The 16,173-nt window shown below is 37.8% G+C and overlaps 1 protein-coding gene across 9 annotated transcripts in view; it reads left to right on the top strand.

The window, feature by feature from the left end:
- Positions 1-16,173, top strand: part of LOC105489539 (ring finger protein 111) — a 111,510-nt gene that overhangs the window by 60,418 nt on the left and 34,919 nt on the right. For all 9 annotated transcript variants that reach the window (XM_011754411.2, XM_011754443.2, XM_011754417.3 and 6 more), the window contains exons 3-5: positions 6,409-6,535; positions 10,219-10,382; positions 12,869-13,063. In XM_011754411.2, the coding sequence (XP_011752713.2) occupies positions 6,409-6,535; positions 10,219-10,382; positions 12,869-13,063 (486 nt within the window). The remainder of the gene's footprint in view (positions 1-6,408; positions 6,536-10,218; positions 10,383-12,868; positions 13,064-16,173) is intronic.

Here is a 16,173-nt window from a genome sequence, read left to right as displayed (position 1 = left end):
TATTATTTTAAATAGCCACTTGGGTGCTACTGTTTTTTTTTTTTTTTTTTTTTTTTTTCTGCCCATAAGATATATTTGTGCTGTTAAAAATGCATTTTACTTCAGTCTGTGTGTGTAATCTTTAGGACTTGAAAAACCACTTCAAACATTTTCACATCTTGTAACTTCTAATAAATATTATGTTTTCTATCTAATTGATAATAACATTTTGCAAATATTCCAGAGTATAAATACAATATTATTAAGTAATTTTAAAAAAGTTTCTCCAAATCAGATAATCTTTCATTATCTCCCTTATTTACCAGTGTCTGCTGGTATTTTCTGCTTTTTCCCCCCCCTCCCTTTATTTTTTTGAGACAGGATTTCATTCTGTTGCCCAGGCTGGAGTGCAGTGGCGCCATCAGGGGTTCCTGCAGCCTCAGCCTCCAGGGCTCAGGTGATCCTCTCACGTCAGCCTTCTGGTGGGTAGCTGGCACTACAGGCACATGCCACCACACCTGGCTAATTGTTTATTTTTTGTAGAAATGGGGTTTCGCCATGTTACCCAAACTGCTCTTGCACTCCTGGGCTCAAGCGATCTGCCCACCTCAGCCTACCAGATTGCTGTGATTACAGGCGTCAGCCTCTGCACCTGGCCTGTTCTGTTCTTTGGAGTATTGTATATCCATATGCAGAAAAGATAAATTTAGACCTTTTACCTATTGTCTGACACAGAAATTAACAAAGTAGATCATAGACTTAAATGTAAGAATTAAATGATAAAACTTCTAGAAGGAGGCATAGGAGAAAATCTCAGTTACCTTGGGTTGGACAGAGGTTTCTTAAATATGTCACCAAAATCACAATCCATAAAAGAAGTTGCCAATTTGAACACCAAAATTAGAGACTTAAGGAAATGAAAAGGCATGTTACAGACTGTGAAAAAATATTTGCAAATAGTATATCTGAGAAAAGGCGTGAATTCAGGATATATAAGGAACTCTTTATTATTATTATTATTATTATTATTTTGAGACACAGGGTCTCACTGTGTCGTCCAGGCTGGAGTACAATGGCACAATCTTGGCTCAGTGCAGACTCAGCGCCCCGGTTTCAAGTGATCTTCCCACCTCAGCCTCCGGAGTAGCTTTTATGGAGACAAGGTTTCGCCATGTTGCCCAGGCTGGTTTTGAACTCCTAGGCTCAAGCAATCCACTGCCTTAGCCTGTCGAAATGCTGGGATTACAGGCATGAGCCATGGTGCCTGGCCAGGAATTCTTATAATTCAACAATGAGACCAAAAACTCAGATTAAACATGGACAAAAGAATAGACATTTCACCAAAGTAGCTAATAAAATTAGACTTGGCATGGTGGCTCAGATCTCTAATCCTAGCACTTTGGGAGTCCAAGGTAGGAAGATTGCTTGAGCCCAGGAATTCGAGACCAGCCTGAGCAACATAGTGAGACCTCATTTGTATGAAAAATTTAAAAATTAGCTGGGCATGGTGGCATGTACCTGTAGTCCCAGCTGCTGGGGTGGCTAAGGTGGGAGGATTGCTTGAGCTCAGGAGGTCAAGGCTGCAGTGAGCTATGATCGTGCCACTGCACTCCAGCGTGGGCGTTGGAGCAAGACACTTTCTCAAACAAAAACAAAAACCAAAGTAACTAATAATCACATGAAAAAATGCTCAGCACCATTAGTTATTTTACGTTGTTTTTTGTTTTTTGTTTTTAAATTATTATTATATTTTGAGACAAGGTCTGGCTGTGTTGCCTAGGCTGGAGTGCGGTGGTGCCATCTCGGCTCACTGCAGCCTCTGTCTCCCAGGCTCAAGCTGTCTTCCTACCTCAGTCTCCTGAGTATCTGGGACTACAGGCTACCGTGCCCAGGAAATTTTTGTATTTTTTGTAGAGACAGGGTTTCACCATGTTACTCAGGCTGGATTGAACTCCTTTGCTCTAGCAATCTGCCTGCCTCGGTCTCCCAAAGTGTTGGGATTATAGGCGTGAGCGCTTGTACTCAGCCTTCTTATTTTAGAAATGGTTATTAAAACCACAATGAGATACCACTGTATAGCCACTGGAACAAGTTTAATGAAAAAGAGACAATAATAGGTATTGGTGAGGATGTGGAGAACCTAAAACCTTCATTTCCGTACTGGGAATGTAAAATTGTAGAGCCACTTAGGGAAACAATTTGGCAGTTCCTTAAAAAGTTAAACAAACTTACCATAGAACCTAGAAATTACATTCCTAAGTATTTGCCTAAGAGAAATGAAAGCACATGTTTGTACAAAGACTTATACATGAATGTTCATAGCTGCTTTATTTGTAATATGCAAAAACTGAGAAAAACCCAAATGTCCATCAGTGGATGAATGGATAAACGAAGTGTGTTATATCCATATGATTGGATACTACTCTGCAATAAAAAAAGAACAAATATTGATACAACAAATGAATATATTTCAAGATAAATATGCTGAGTGAAAGGAGCCAAACGTGTATGTAATGTGTGACTTTACTTAACATAAAACTTGACAAAATACAAACTAATTCGTAATGACAGAGAGCAGATCAGTTGTTGCAGGGGTATTGAAGTTGGTATAGGGGATGATGATTGACTGAAACAGGACATGCAAGCTCTTTGGGGGTTATTGGAAATGTTCTTAAACTGGATTGTGGTGATGATTACACTCCATAAATTTACTAAAATTAGCAAAATGTACACTTAAAGTGGGTGAATTTTTTTACACTCATTATGGGAAAATTCTTAATTATAGACATTATTTGTAAACTGTTGGCTTACATTTGTATTGACAGGTGATAGTAATGAAGAAGCCATTCAATAACAGGTTTGTAAAAAACACAGCAAGAGAAGAAATGGAGTATTACTTTTTTAAAAACCATTTTAGGCCGGGCAGGGTGGCTCAAGCCTGTAATCCCAGCACTTTGGGAGGCCGAGACGGGCGGATCACGAGGTCAGGAGATCAAGACCATCCTGGCTAACACGGTGAAACCCCGTCTCTACTAAAAAATACAAAAAACTAGCCGGGCGAGGTGGTGGGCGCCTGTAGTCCCAGCTACTCGGGAGGCTGAGGCAGGAGACTGGTGTAAACCCGGGAGGCGGAGCTTGCAGTGAGCTGAGATCCACTGCACTCCAGCCTGGGCGACAGAGCAAGACTCCATCTCAAAAAAAAAAAAAAAAAACCAAAAAAAACCCCAAATCATTTTAACCATTTTTAAGCATACAGTTTAGTAGTGTTAAGTATATTCACATTGGGACCAGGTGCAGTGGCTCATACTTGTAATCCCAGCACTTTGGGGGACCGAGGTGGGAGGAGGATTGCTTTAGCCCAGGAGTTTGAGACCAGCCTAAGAAATGTACTAAGACACTATCTCTTAAAAGACTAAAAAAAAAAAAAAAAAAAAAAAAAAGCTGGGTGCGGTGGTGTGCACCTGTAGTCCCAGCTACTCAGGAAGCTGAGTTAGGAGGATATCTGGAGCCCAGGAGATGGAGGGCAATGAGCGTGATTGTTCCTCTAAACTCTAGCCTAACCCTGTCTCCAAAAAAAAAAAAGTGTATTTACATTTGTTGTGAAACATCTCCAGGACTTTTTCATCTTACAAAACTGGAACTCTATAGCCATTATACAACTTCTCTTTCTCCTCCCTCTGACCCTGGTTACCACCACTCTACTGTCTGTTTCTACAAATTTGACTACTTTAGATACTTCACATAACCGGAATCACAGTTTTTGTCTTTTTGTGACTGGCTTATTTCACTTAGCATAATGCTCTCAGGTTTTATTTTGTTTTGTTTATAGTCCAGGTGTCTTTGATTTTTTTTTTTTTTTTTGGCCACCTAGTATGCCATGAATTTACAGGTTATAGGTTCCAGCAGTTCAGGCTCCTGTCTATTGGTTCTCACAAAGTGTGCTTTTCTGGGTGGAGAATGCTGGTGCGGCAGTTGTACCTAGGCACCTTTCTCTTTGGCTTCCTTCTTTTTCTGATCTTTTTCCTTCATGTGTTTTGGGAAGCCATCTCAGCTGTCGTGCTTTAGATGCTCATTATGTACATTAATTCTTTGGGCAAGAATTTTGTTTGTTACAGCAATGCCAACAGCATGCTGGGTGACATTGTAACTTCCAGTTTTGCCATGGTAAGATTTATGGGGCATTCCTTTTTGAACAGTAGCCATTTTCTTTTTCTTTTTTTTTTTTTTTTTCCGAGATGGGGTCTCGCTCTGTCACCCAGGCTGGAGTGCAGTGGTGCGATCTCGGCTCACTGAAACATCCACCTCCCAGGTTCAAGTGATTCTCCTGCCTCCTGAGTAGCTGGGATTACAGGCACATGCCAGCATGCCCGGCTAATTTTTGTACTTTTAGTAGAGACGAGGTTTCACTATGTTGGTCAGGCTGGTCTCAAACACCTGATCTCGTGATCCGCCCACCTCAGCCTCCCAAAGTGCTGGGATTACAGGCGTAAGCCACCACAACCGGCCAACAGTAGCCATTTTCTTTTCTTTTTTTTCTGGAGATGAATTCTCACTCTGTCGCCCAGGCTGGAGTGCATTGGTGTGATCTCGGCTCAACCTCCGAGATTGGTGCAACCTCTGCCTCCTGGGTTCCAGTGATTTTCCTTCTTCAGTCTCCTGAGTAGCTGGGATTACAGGCGAGCGCCAAATCCCAGCTAATTTTTGTATGAACAGTAGCCATTTTCTTGATGTCTACAGCATCGCTTTTCTTGTGGATTCCTATGCCTGTGGCCAAAGGAACAACTCCATATTTTCTAAAAGCCCTAGAGAACATATTGCAGGTGCCTCTTCTCTTTTCCTTTGTGTTTGTCATCTTGGTGAATTATTGGAAGATAGTGGTTTCTGGCAAAAGGCCAGATTAAATGGTTGAATTTCAAAGTATGTAAGTTATACCTCAAAAAGACTATTTTAAAAAGTAGACTTACCCTGACACTAGACTCTATATCAAAGGGGTTGAATTGTTTCAAAATGGACCCTAAAATATGCATAATATTTAAGAGAAGTATCAAAAAATATTTTAACTGCAGTATTGAGGTATGATTAGTATACTAAAAGCTTGAAGGTAGTTAGTATATATAACTTGATGTGTTTGGAGAGCGGTATAACACCTGTAAAACCATCATTACAATCAATGCCATGGATTTATATCCATTGCCTCCAAAAATTTCTTCCTGTCCCCTTACCTTTATTTCCTATTTTGGTTGAAACACTTAACATGATATACCCTTTTAGCAAATTTTTAAACATACAATACGTTATTGTTAATCATAGACCCTATGTTGTGCAGTAAACTTCCAGAATGTATTTCTTTTGCATAACTGAAAATTTGAGGAGATATCAAAAATTAATGGGGTAAAAGAAAATATTTTTCAATAAATGTTTTGGTGATAGCTAGTTAGCTGTGGAGAGACAGAGCAGGATTCTGTTTATATAATCTTACCTAATGTCATAACAAAAATCAGTTCTAGATAACAGTAATATAAGGAATATTAAACAAAGACTTGGACCAAGTCTAATTTAATATGTATCCATCTTGTAAATAAGGATGCACTTTCCAAGCTTAGAATGATTTAGAAAAGAACACACATTTAAAAATGACAAATTTTGGCTGGGTGCAGTAGGTCACGCCTATAATCCCAGCACTTTGGGAGCCTGAGTGGGATGGATCACTTGAGGTTAGAAGTTCAAGACAAGCCTGGGCAACATGGTGAAACCCCATCGGTACTAAAAAATTAGCCTGGTGTGGTGATGCATGCCTGTAGTCCCAGCTACTTGGGATGCTGAGGCATGAGAATCACTTGAACCCAGAGGGCAGAGGAGGTTGCAGTAAGCCGAGATCATGCCACTGCACTCCAGCCTGGGCGACAGAGTGAAAGACTGTCTCAGTCAATCAATCAATCAATAACAAATTTCATAACATAAAACTAAAAAGCTACTGTGTGTTTTTTTAAAATAATATATCACCTAAATGAAAACAACCTTGGAAAAAACATACAAAGCTACTGTAATAACTTTTTCTGTGATATTGAAGGGTTAATATCTTATATAATGATATATACAAGATCTATAATATACTACAGATATTACAGGATAAATATCTATGTAAGATCTTACAAATTCATGTAGAAACCACTGAACATTTGTAATGAATACACCAAATCCATAGAAGAGAAAGTAAACATGCAAAGGAGTATAGATTAAAACAGTGATTACCATTTTCATTATGTGTGTTTTTCGCTCCTTGTGTATTTTTTTAAAAAAACTTTTTGACAGATAAGGTTTTTAGTTTTGCAATGAATTTCATAGTCTTCAAAGTCAGAATAAAGATTTCTGCCTAACAATTAGCTGACAGGAAGATACCTTTAAATGTTTTTTTCTTTTTGTTTCCAGGAAGTATTGATGAAGATGTTGTGGTGATAGAAGCTTCCTCCACTCCCCAGGTTACTGCCAATGAAGAAATTAATGTTACCTCAACTGATAGTGAAGTGGAGATTGTAACAGTTGGAGAAGGCTATCGGTGAGATTTTAATTCTTAATTAAATCTTTGAAATTTTAAATATAAATATTAAACCTATTTGTGCTGCAGATATTTACATTATTTTTATTTATTTTTTTGAGACCCAGTTTGAGTATGCATATATCAGGTTAATGGATTTTTTTTTTTTTTTTTTTTTTTTTTTTGGTAAGAGACAGAATATTGCTATGTTACCCAGGCTGGACTTGAGCCCCTTGGCTCCAGTGATTCTCTTGTCTCATTCTCCATAGTACTGGGACTGTAGGCACATGCCACCAAGCCCATCTAGATTTGTGGTTTTCAAAGCAGGCTGCGTTAAACTCACCTGGAGAGATAATAAAATAAAGCTATATTGTTGCCTAGACTCTTTCCCAGATTTGAACTAGAATTTTAGAGGTTAGTCTTTTTAAAAGCACCCCAAGTATCCAATGAGAGTTAAGAGTTAATGCTCTGAATAAACAATAATTTTACTTAGTGTTTTATAAAATTGTATTGTATGTATGTATGTATGTATGTATGTATTTATTTATTTATTTATTTATTTATTTATTTTGAGACGGAGTCTCGCTCTGTCGCCCAGGCTGGAGTGCATTGGCCAGATCTCAGCTCACTGCAAGTTCCGCCTCCCGGGCTTATGCCATTCTCCTGACTCAGCCTCCCGAGTAGCTGGGACTACAAGCGCCCGCCACCTCGCCCGGCTAATTTTTTGTATTTTTTAGTAGAGACGGGGTTTCACCGTGTTAGCCAGGATGGTCTCGATCTCCTGACCTTGTGATCCGCCCGCCTCAGCCTCCCAAAGTGCTGGGATTACAGGCTTGAGCCACCGTGCCCGGCCAAATTGTATTTTTTAAATGATGTGGAGAATTGATCTCCTTTGAAATTTAGATGTGAATAGTATGTAAATATTTGGGATTGTATTAAAATTAAAAATGAAAAAATATTAAGGGGTATTGATGTTGAAATAGCCCTTTTGGTTAGAATCTACTTGTTTCAATATGTTACTCATTGATACTAGTGAAACTTGTGCTGTTACTGTGTTAGGGCACCCTAATTCAAAACATATTGTTTGACGCTTTGTCCTTCACTTAGTAATTTTATCTATGCTCTGAACTAACACATCAATGAAACATCCTCATGTGTTTTTATAAATAACTGAAAAAGACGTTGCCTTATTGCAGAATCACTTTACTGTCCCTGTGAAATATCAACTCCTATCACTTTGACTTTCCCTGTGAAATATCAGCTCCTAACCCAGCATTCATCTTATACTTTAGATGATTATAAGTATTCGTAATAATAGCAATAAAGAGTTGCTTTGTTACATTTGATACACCAAACTAATAAACAGATGAATATTAATTTTTGTGTTGGAACGAATTTAGAAGTGCATTAGTTTGTTGCATGTTAATATGTTACTGATTTTAAAAGTATATATTCATATTTCTGACATCTGTTAGAAACACTTAGAACATGCTTTTCCACTTGCCATTTTAGCATCGAAGTGCTACTTCTAAAGGCATGGAAGTGAGCATTCTATAACATATCCTTGTTTGTTTTAATTTTATATGATTTTCCCCAACTCTGAGTAAAACCGAGAATCAGTGTTATGTACCACACCTATCCTGTGACTGTGCATAGTGCTTGGTACAACATTGACTCAATTTTTATGAGCTGTAAGGACTACTGAAATTACGGGCATATTTTTCATTGTAGGACTAGAGGTCTTGTTTTGGACATGGTTGATGTCAAGCAGATGCATTTACCTGAGTAATAGACAATGATCTTGAAAAAGACCCACAGTGTACATGACCCATTCTTATATTTCCTTATTGTTATCTGAGATATTAACTTTGATATTGTTTAGCTGGCTTTTGGCCCTTTCGTTTATTTTACTTATTTATTTATTTTTTTGGGATGGAGTCTCCCTGTGTCACCCAGGCTGGAGGGCAGTGGCGCCATCTTGGCTCACCGCAGCCTCCGTCTCCCAGGTTCAAGCAATTCTCCTGCCTCAGCCTCGTGAGTAGCTGGGATTACAGGCATGAGCCACCACGCCTGGCTAATTTTTTTTTGTATTTTTAGTAGAGACGGGGTTTCACCATATTGGCCAGGCTGGTCTCGAACTCCTGACCTTGTGATCTGCCCACCTCGGCCTCCCAGAGTGCTGGGATTACAGGCATGAGCCACCTATGCTCAGCCTGGCTCTTTCATGTAAGAGAGTATTTCTGTGTTTTAGAGTTTTGTGTCAGGATTTGACAGTTGTTACTAATCATAGTGGCCACTAATACCTCCTTGAGATTTCCTCATACATTCAGTTTTTTTGCAGTTGTTCCATCTAGTAGAATATGATGGCTTTCACAGAAGTACTGCAAAGTGGACCTATAATTTCCTTCAGCTATTAAGAGCTTCCCAGAGATAATAGACTACTCAGTCTCATCATAGACTTTTGGTTTTTCAAGAATTTTAAATGGTAATATCTGTCCTCAGATAAAACCATTTTATCCCATGACATTTGTTTACTATCATGGCTCAAGCTATACCACAACTGTTTCTGATATGTGCTATCCTGTTTTGACAGTGGCTCCGTAATTAACCTTTATACTCCTTCTTAAGAATTTTATTTTAGAATTTGAACTTTTTAAACTCTAGGTTCTATAATCGTTGAAGTTCAAGTTGGGCTGTAAATGTTGAGGCCATTTTCAACCCACTTTGACCTTTGGAGTTCTCTTCTGAATGGTTAAGCTCCCACCCCTGATGACCTTTTATATTGCAGATATTTTCCATAAATGCTGACAATAAGCTTATAAGCAGTTTTATATTAGTTTGAGCAGGAGAAAGCCCTTGTGTTTTATTGACCTCACCTTTCTAAAAGAGTTATTTTTTTCTCCTGGAGACTTAGGACTGCATATTCTACATATTATCCCTGTATATCCTCAGTCCAAATCTTTAGTAGTTGAGTCCTTAAAAGTATATACACCTGTAAGTAAATTTAGACCAGTGTAATGCCACACACATACTTAAATGAAGTTAGATGTGTACGGTTCGCAGTCACATGTTTTAAAAGCATAAAGTAGCTCACGCAAATGATATTTCTTGTGGCTACCAAACTAATAAACTAATCAGAATATCCTTACATCTACACATCAGGAAATCTCCCTGGTGCTTGTTTATTATTATTATTATTTTGTTTTCTTTTATGGCAATACTAGAAGCTTAGCTTGGTTTAGGACTCCTAAAGCAATGTTTTGCAAATCTGTCCCGAGCTAAACATACAAGACCTTGTGGATATTATTAAATGTGTAGGATGTTATTTTTATTCCGTTACCTATGGTGAATAATTTTAACTATTAACAGAAAATGTAAACAGTTTATTATAACCTGGGTAAATACCCAAAGTAACCGTGGAAGAGAGAGTAGCATTCTTGAAACAGAATCCTGTATTTTACACTAATGATTGGTACAACATAGCATTTCTTATATTCTTAGGTCAATTAGTCGGTGATTCATTCAGCAGAGTTTACTGAGTGCCAGACATTGTGCTAGTCATGATTTTTAATTCTATTACGATTATTTCTTTGGAGAAATTTTGTATGAAAAATGTAACATTTAGTAAGAAAGGCTTATGGGTTTTTGTGGTGACTAATAATTCTTTATTTATATTTACTAACTTAATATTGATGTCATTTAAGGTCTCGTTCAACCCTTGGACACTCCAGATCTCACTGGAGCCAGGGTTCAAGTTCTCATGCAAGTCGGCCACAGGAGCCACGGAACCGCAGTAGGATTTCTACTGTTATACAGCCCTTGAGGCAGAATGCAGCAGAAGTTGTGGACCTTACCGTTGATGAAGATGGTAAATTGAAGTAGTAACAGTAGAAAATTATAAAAGGAGTTTGATAAAAGGAAATCTTTTAATATGCTAGAAACCCCTTCTGCTTACTGGTAATGTATTATTAAACTACAGGGAAATTGTCAGATTTTTAAATCTCAAGTTTTTAATTGATATAATATCCTACGCTTGTAAATTTACATAAAATTCTTTGTGGTTATTGTTTCAATACTTGCTAGCTATTTTCTCAGGAAAAAATATTTTTACGAATGGTAGTTTGAGGTTAGCTCAAACTAGTTTAGTTTGATTTGTAATATGATTGTCTTTAACTTGCCATGAAAAAGTAGAAGCAGCACTTTTTAAATATAAACACAAAAGCAGTATAACTGAATTTTAAATGACTAATACTGGCTATTTGAAATGTCTAATTTTACTTTTAAAAGTTATGTTATCCTTCAGTATTATTGATACCTTTTTGTGCTGCTCATTTTTTGTATTGTATTTTGGCTTACAGCTGTACCCAAGTAACTGAGGAAACAAAACCAGAGTTGGAATACAGAAGTTAGGAAAAGTGGTGGGATTTATGAATATATGAATGAATACATATGCGAATTTGCCCGCATATTAAGAATCATCTTGAGGTATTATTAGTTATATCTTAGGAAATGGTCAATCATAATTTCCCAAAAGGAAAACGATAAGCCATATATGAGTTTGTTAGGTTTGGGAGTTAGCTATAAATTGGGCAAAGAATATATCAGGTAGGTCGAAGGAGTTGGAGGCCATATGCAATCAGCTCTTCTATGGGCTATTTGCAGTTTTGGTGGTCTTAACTTTCAGAGTATCAGTACTCAGTTGTTTATGAAGAGATAAACAACTGTTTGCCTTTCATTCAACAGTCTCTTTGTTTTTGTTTTGAAACACCATAAATTATCTGTAAGACAGTGGTTAATGTAATAGGGATTAATTAATGATGAGAGTTAATTAAATATAGGGTCACTATTTTGGAAACTTTCTGTTTGTGTTCCAATGTGACACCTGCTAGCCGGTAAGTAGGAGAAGGTGATAGAGTAGCCTTTTCCACATTACAGTAAGTTCAACCAGAATTTACACTTTGCTGGGTTAAAAGTATTCCAGTGATCAGTAGATGCTCCCTTTCCCCCACTAGTTTTTCTCAGTGGAAGGCTTCTCTCTTATTAAAAATCAATCCAAAACTAAGTACATCAGACCAGTGGTTCTCAAATAGGGGCAGTTTTCTCCCCCAAGTGATATTTGGCAATGTCTGCAGACATTTTTGGTTTTCACAGTTAGGGGAGGATGCTACTGACATCTGATGGATAGAGACCATGGTTGTCGCTAAACATTGTACAGTTCACAGTGCACATCTCCTTGCCAACGAACAAAATATTGTCTAGCCCAAAATGTTAGTATTGCCAAGGTTGAGAAACACTAGTTAAACTATTTACAAATAAACAGAAGTTCTTTTCCCCCTTTTTTATGTACAAGCAATTTGCATATACATTTGGACACACCCTCATTCAAAGTGTCCCATATAGACTCACAGTTACTATTTGTGCCTAAGGAATTAGCTTACCATACCGTATTGTATAGAAAGTCAACCCTCTCATTCCATAGCACATTAAGAGACTCCCTTATTTTCAGGTTTAATTGTTGTGACTATGCTTTGGATGGATTTATTCCCATTGTTCTCAATTTTAAGCAACCATTTTAAACTTAGTTCTTTGAAACTTACTTGTAAGTTGAAGTCTACCTGAAATTTCTTTTACTTTCTGATGGAAAAATGTTAATTTTTATTAGAAAGCACTGGTGAATATTAATATTTACAAAATTTTCTTTGGAAAACATATAAAAGGCATGGAAAGAAGATTAAAACAGGTATTAGAAATCATAGCTAATGTTAAGTGATTGCTGTCTGTAAAGCATCATACAAAGTATGTGATCTCAGTTCATCCTAATGACAGTTCTATTAAGAAATTCTGATACTTTCCCAGTTCTACAGATGAGGAAATGGAGAATGGTTAAGTAACTTATTTATATTCATACTATCAGTGGTGAAATCAGTATTGCTATCCAGGCAGTCTTACCCTAGAATCCATATTGTGCCAGACACATTATGGTTTGTAACACTATTCCGACAGCTTGTGATCATGTGTATGTGCATAGCAAGGAACTTTTACTTTCCTTTTACTCTTCTTTGTTATAGATCAGACAACTTATTTAGAAGCTACCTGAAAAACTATTAAATTACCTAAATTATTGAAATATGCATATCAGTGTTGAATTTTTAAAAATGTAGCCATATTTTGTTAACATGTCAGTTTGATATTGCAGTTTAGCTTTATGAAAGCTTTCTTTACCGTATGTTATTAGAGAGCTTGTATTTTTAAAGTTTTGTTATTTAATAATTATAAACACATTAGCTTAGATTAAAATATAACCCTTTATCTAATTTGTTTTGAAATGCTAAGTTGACGTTTTGTATTTTGTAGAACCTACTGTAGTACCAACCACTTCTGCAAGAATGGAATCACAAGCTACTAGCGCTTCCATTAACAATTCAAATCCATCTACCTCTGAGCAGGCCTCTGATACTGCTTCAGCTGTCACCAGTAGCCAACCTTCCACAGTGTCAGAGACTTCAGCTACTCTTACAAGCAATAGTACCACTGGCACTTCTATAGGAGGTATGTAAAAAAAGTGGGGGAGGGGAGACTTTTTGTCATTACTTTTGTTAGGGAAAATATTATTGTTTTTAAGTCTAAGATTTTAGCTATGTTAATAAGCGGGTATTCTTATGTTATAGTAAACTTCGTATGTTATCAAGGTAATCTTTACTATAATTAGGCTGATTTCATATTTGAGTTTGTATGCTATATGTGACCAGAGTATTATACCTCAAATAAGAGAGCTTGGGGAGAAGTAAGTGGCTGACACCAAAAGCATGAGCAACAAAACCAAAAGTAGATAAGTTGAACTTCATCAAAATTTAAAACTTTCGTGCATTAAAGGACGCTATCAAGATAGTGAAAGACAGCCTACAGAATGGGGGAAAGAAAAATATTGCAAATCCTATATCTGATAAGCACTTTAGAAACCAGAATCTACAAAGCACTCTTAAAACAGCCCAACAGGCTGGGTGTGGTGGCTCATGCTTGTAATTCCAGTATTTGGGAGGTTGAGGCAGGAGGATCACTTGAGGACAGGAGTTCGAGACCAGTCTGGCCAACATGGTGAAACCCTATCTCTATTTATATTTAAAAAATAAAAAAGTAAAAACAAACAAAAAGCCCCAACCTAACAGAAAGACAACCCAATTTTAAAATGAGGCAGGATTTGAATAGATATTTCTGAAGAAGTTATACAAATGACCGAGAAGCACAAGGTGCTCAACATCACTAATCGTTAGGGAAATGCAAATGAAAACCCCAATGAGATACCACTTTGCACCCCACTAGTGTGTCTATAATTACAACACAAACAAAAATAAAAATCACCAGTCTTGGCAAGGACGCAGAGAAATTGGAACCCTTGTGAATTGCTGGTAGGAATGCAAAATGGTGCAACTGCTGAGGAAAACACTTTGATGGTTCCTCAGAAAGTTAAATGGAGTTACCGTTGGATGCACTAAGTCCACTCCTTAGGTATCTTCCCAAAATAATTGAGAATGAGCAAGGGAGTTTTTAAAATTTTGATGATGTCCATTTTCTGGGGTTTTTTGGTTACTGTTGTTGCTTTTGGTGTCATATCTAAGAAACTATTGCCTAATCCAGGGTTACAAATATTTATTCCGGAGTTTTCTTTACAGTTTTAGCTCTTATCTCAAGATAGTTCTTATGTTTCAATTAGCAATGATATCTCTGGCACTCTCTCGTATCATTTGTTTAACTGAGACTTAAACTAGCTTTGTTTCATTTTTGGATAATGGTACAGAGATAGGAACTTGCTAACTGCTTACCACTAGGGACACTGTAGACCCTGTAGCTTGTGGATTGACTAAATCACCATTAATAATGAAACCATCTTATATTTTCTATCACTTTTTGCTTTTAATAGTGTCTCATTTAATTCTTTTAATATTCATGTAATTTACATCTAACAGATTAGAAAACTACGTGTGGCTGGATCAGGAAGTACTCTCTCCTCTGGAAAACTGAGGGCAGAACTAAGAAACATTCTCAAAGAGATTTCCCAGGAGTATCTTTTTTGTTTTTCTGGCCCAGGCTAGTCTTGAAGTTCAGGCTCAGGTGATCCTCCTCCCTCAGCCTCCCAAGTAGCTAGGACTACAGGTGTGAACCTCCGTGCCCAGTAGGGGTGTCTTTTAAGTACGTTCTCTGAAAAAATGTAGGCAGAAATGAAATGGGCTTTTATTTCATTTGTTGAGTACATACTCTTCACTTAGCTTGTTACTTGGGTATCTTATATGATATTGTATATATTTTAACTCTTAAAAAAAAAAAATCCTTGACGTGGTGAGACTCCCACCTGTAATCCCAGCTCTTTGGGAGGCCAGGGCAGGCGGATCACTTGAGCCCAGGAGTTTGAGACCAGCCTACACAACATGGTGAAACCTTGTCTCCTTTGAAAAAAAGAAAACAAAAGCAAACAAACAAACAAAAAAAGAAAATTGCAGAAATTAGCGAGGCGTGGTGACACACACCTGTAGTCCCAGCTACTCAGAGACTGAGTCAGGAGTATATCATGTGATCCTGAGAAGTCGAGGCTGCAGTGATCCTCGATGGCACCACTGCACTCCAGCCCGGCTGACAGAGCAAGACCCTGTTTCAAAAAGTAAAAAAGTTATTGATGTTGGCATTTCTCTTACCATTTCAGACATGAAGAAACCTGAGAAGTTAAGTACCTTGACAAAACTGTAATAATCTTTGAGGCAGGGATTTGACTTCTCATTGACGCCTGTCTCCTGTTATAGCTTTATGTAGCATTATTCTTTTTTTTTTTTTTTCTGTGAGACAGGGTCTGACTCTGTTGCCCAGGCCCGTGTGCAGTGGTGCAATCTTGGCTCACTGCAGTCTCCGCCTCCCAGGCTCAAGTGATCCTCCCGACTAGCTGGGGGACCACAGGCATGCACCACCATGCCCGGCTAATTTTTGTAATTTTGTAGAGATGGGAGGTTTTGCCATGTTGCCATGTTGCCCACACTGGCCTCAGTCTCCTGGGCTCGAACAATCCACCTGCCTCAGCCTCCAGAAGTGCTGGGATTACAGGTGTGAGCTACCACACTTGGTCTATCTGTAGCATTATTCTTACATACATTTTATGTGATACAGTCCCAACTTTATTTCAGAATAGTCTGAAAACTTTTATATGTAAATCCTCGTTCATTTACAAATCAGATTTAATTTCTGAGCATCTTGGCTACAGTCCTAAATGGGCCTCTCTTAAGGTCCATTTCCTTCCAGGACACTATGGAACATTAGTTCAACTATTTTCTCCACCACCTGTTCTTACCTTGTACCTCTTTGAGTATTTCCAACCCTCACATTCAAGCCATCTAGCTTCACACTTATCCAAGTTCCTCCATAAATTTATGGTTTCTAATCCTGGGCTTTCTATAGGAAATCTTGATCAGATATCTTGATCAGTTCCCTTTCCTTCCACTAAGTGCCTATTTCAAAACACTCTCCTTTTCCTCAAGGTTTTCATTCCCCAGGGGAAATTTTAAAAAATGAATAAATGGAAGTTCTTAAGCATGAACTCCTGCAACTTCCATCGCCTTCATATAAACTTTTGTGGCTCTCTACCTGACCTCCTCTACTAATTCCCAGTCTCCTAACTC

This window comes from Macaca nemestrina, chromosome 7 (genome assembly GCF_043159975.1).
Source record: "Macaca nemestrina isolate mMacNem1 chromosome 7, mMacNem.hap1, whole genome shotgun sequence".
Classification (NCBI taxonomy): Eukaryota; Metazoa; Chordata; class Mammalia; order Primates; family Cercopithecidae; genus Macaca; species Macaca nemestrina.
This window is presented reverse-complemented; position numbering and strand designations above follow the sequence as displayed.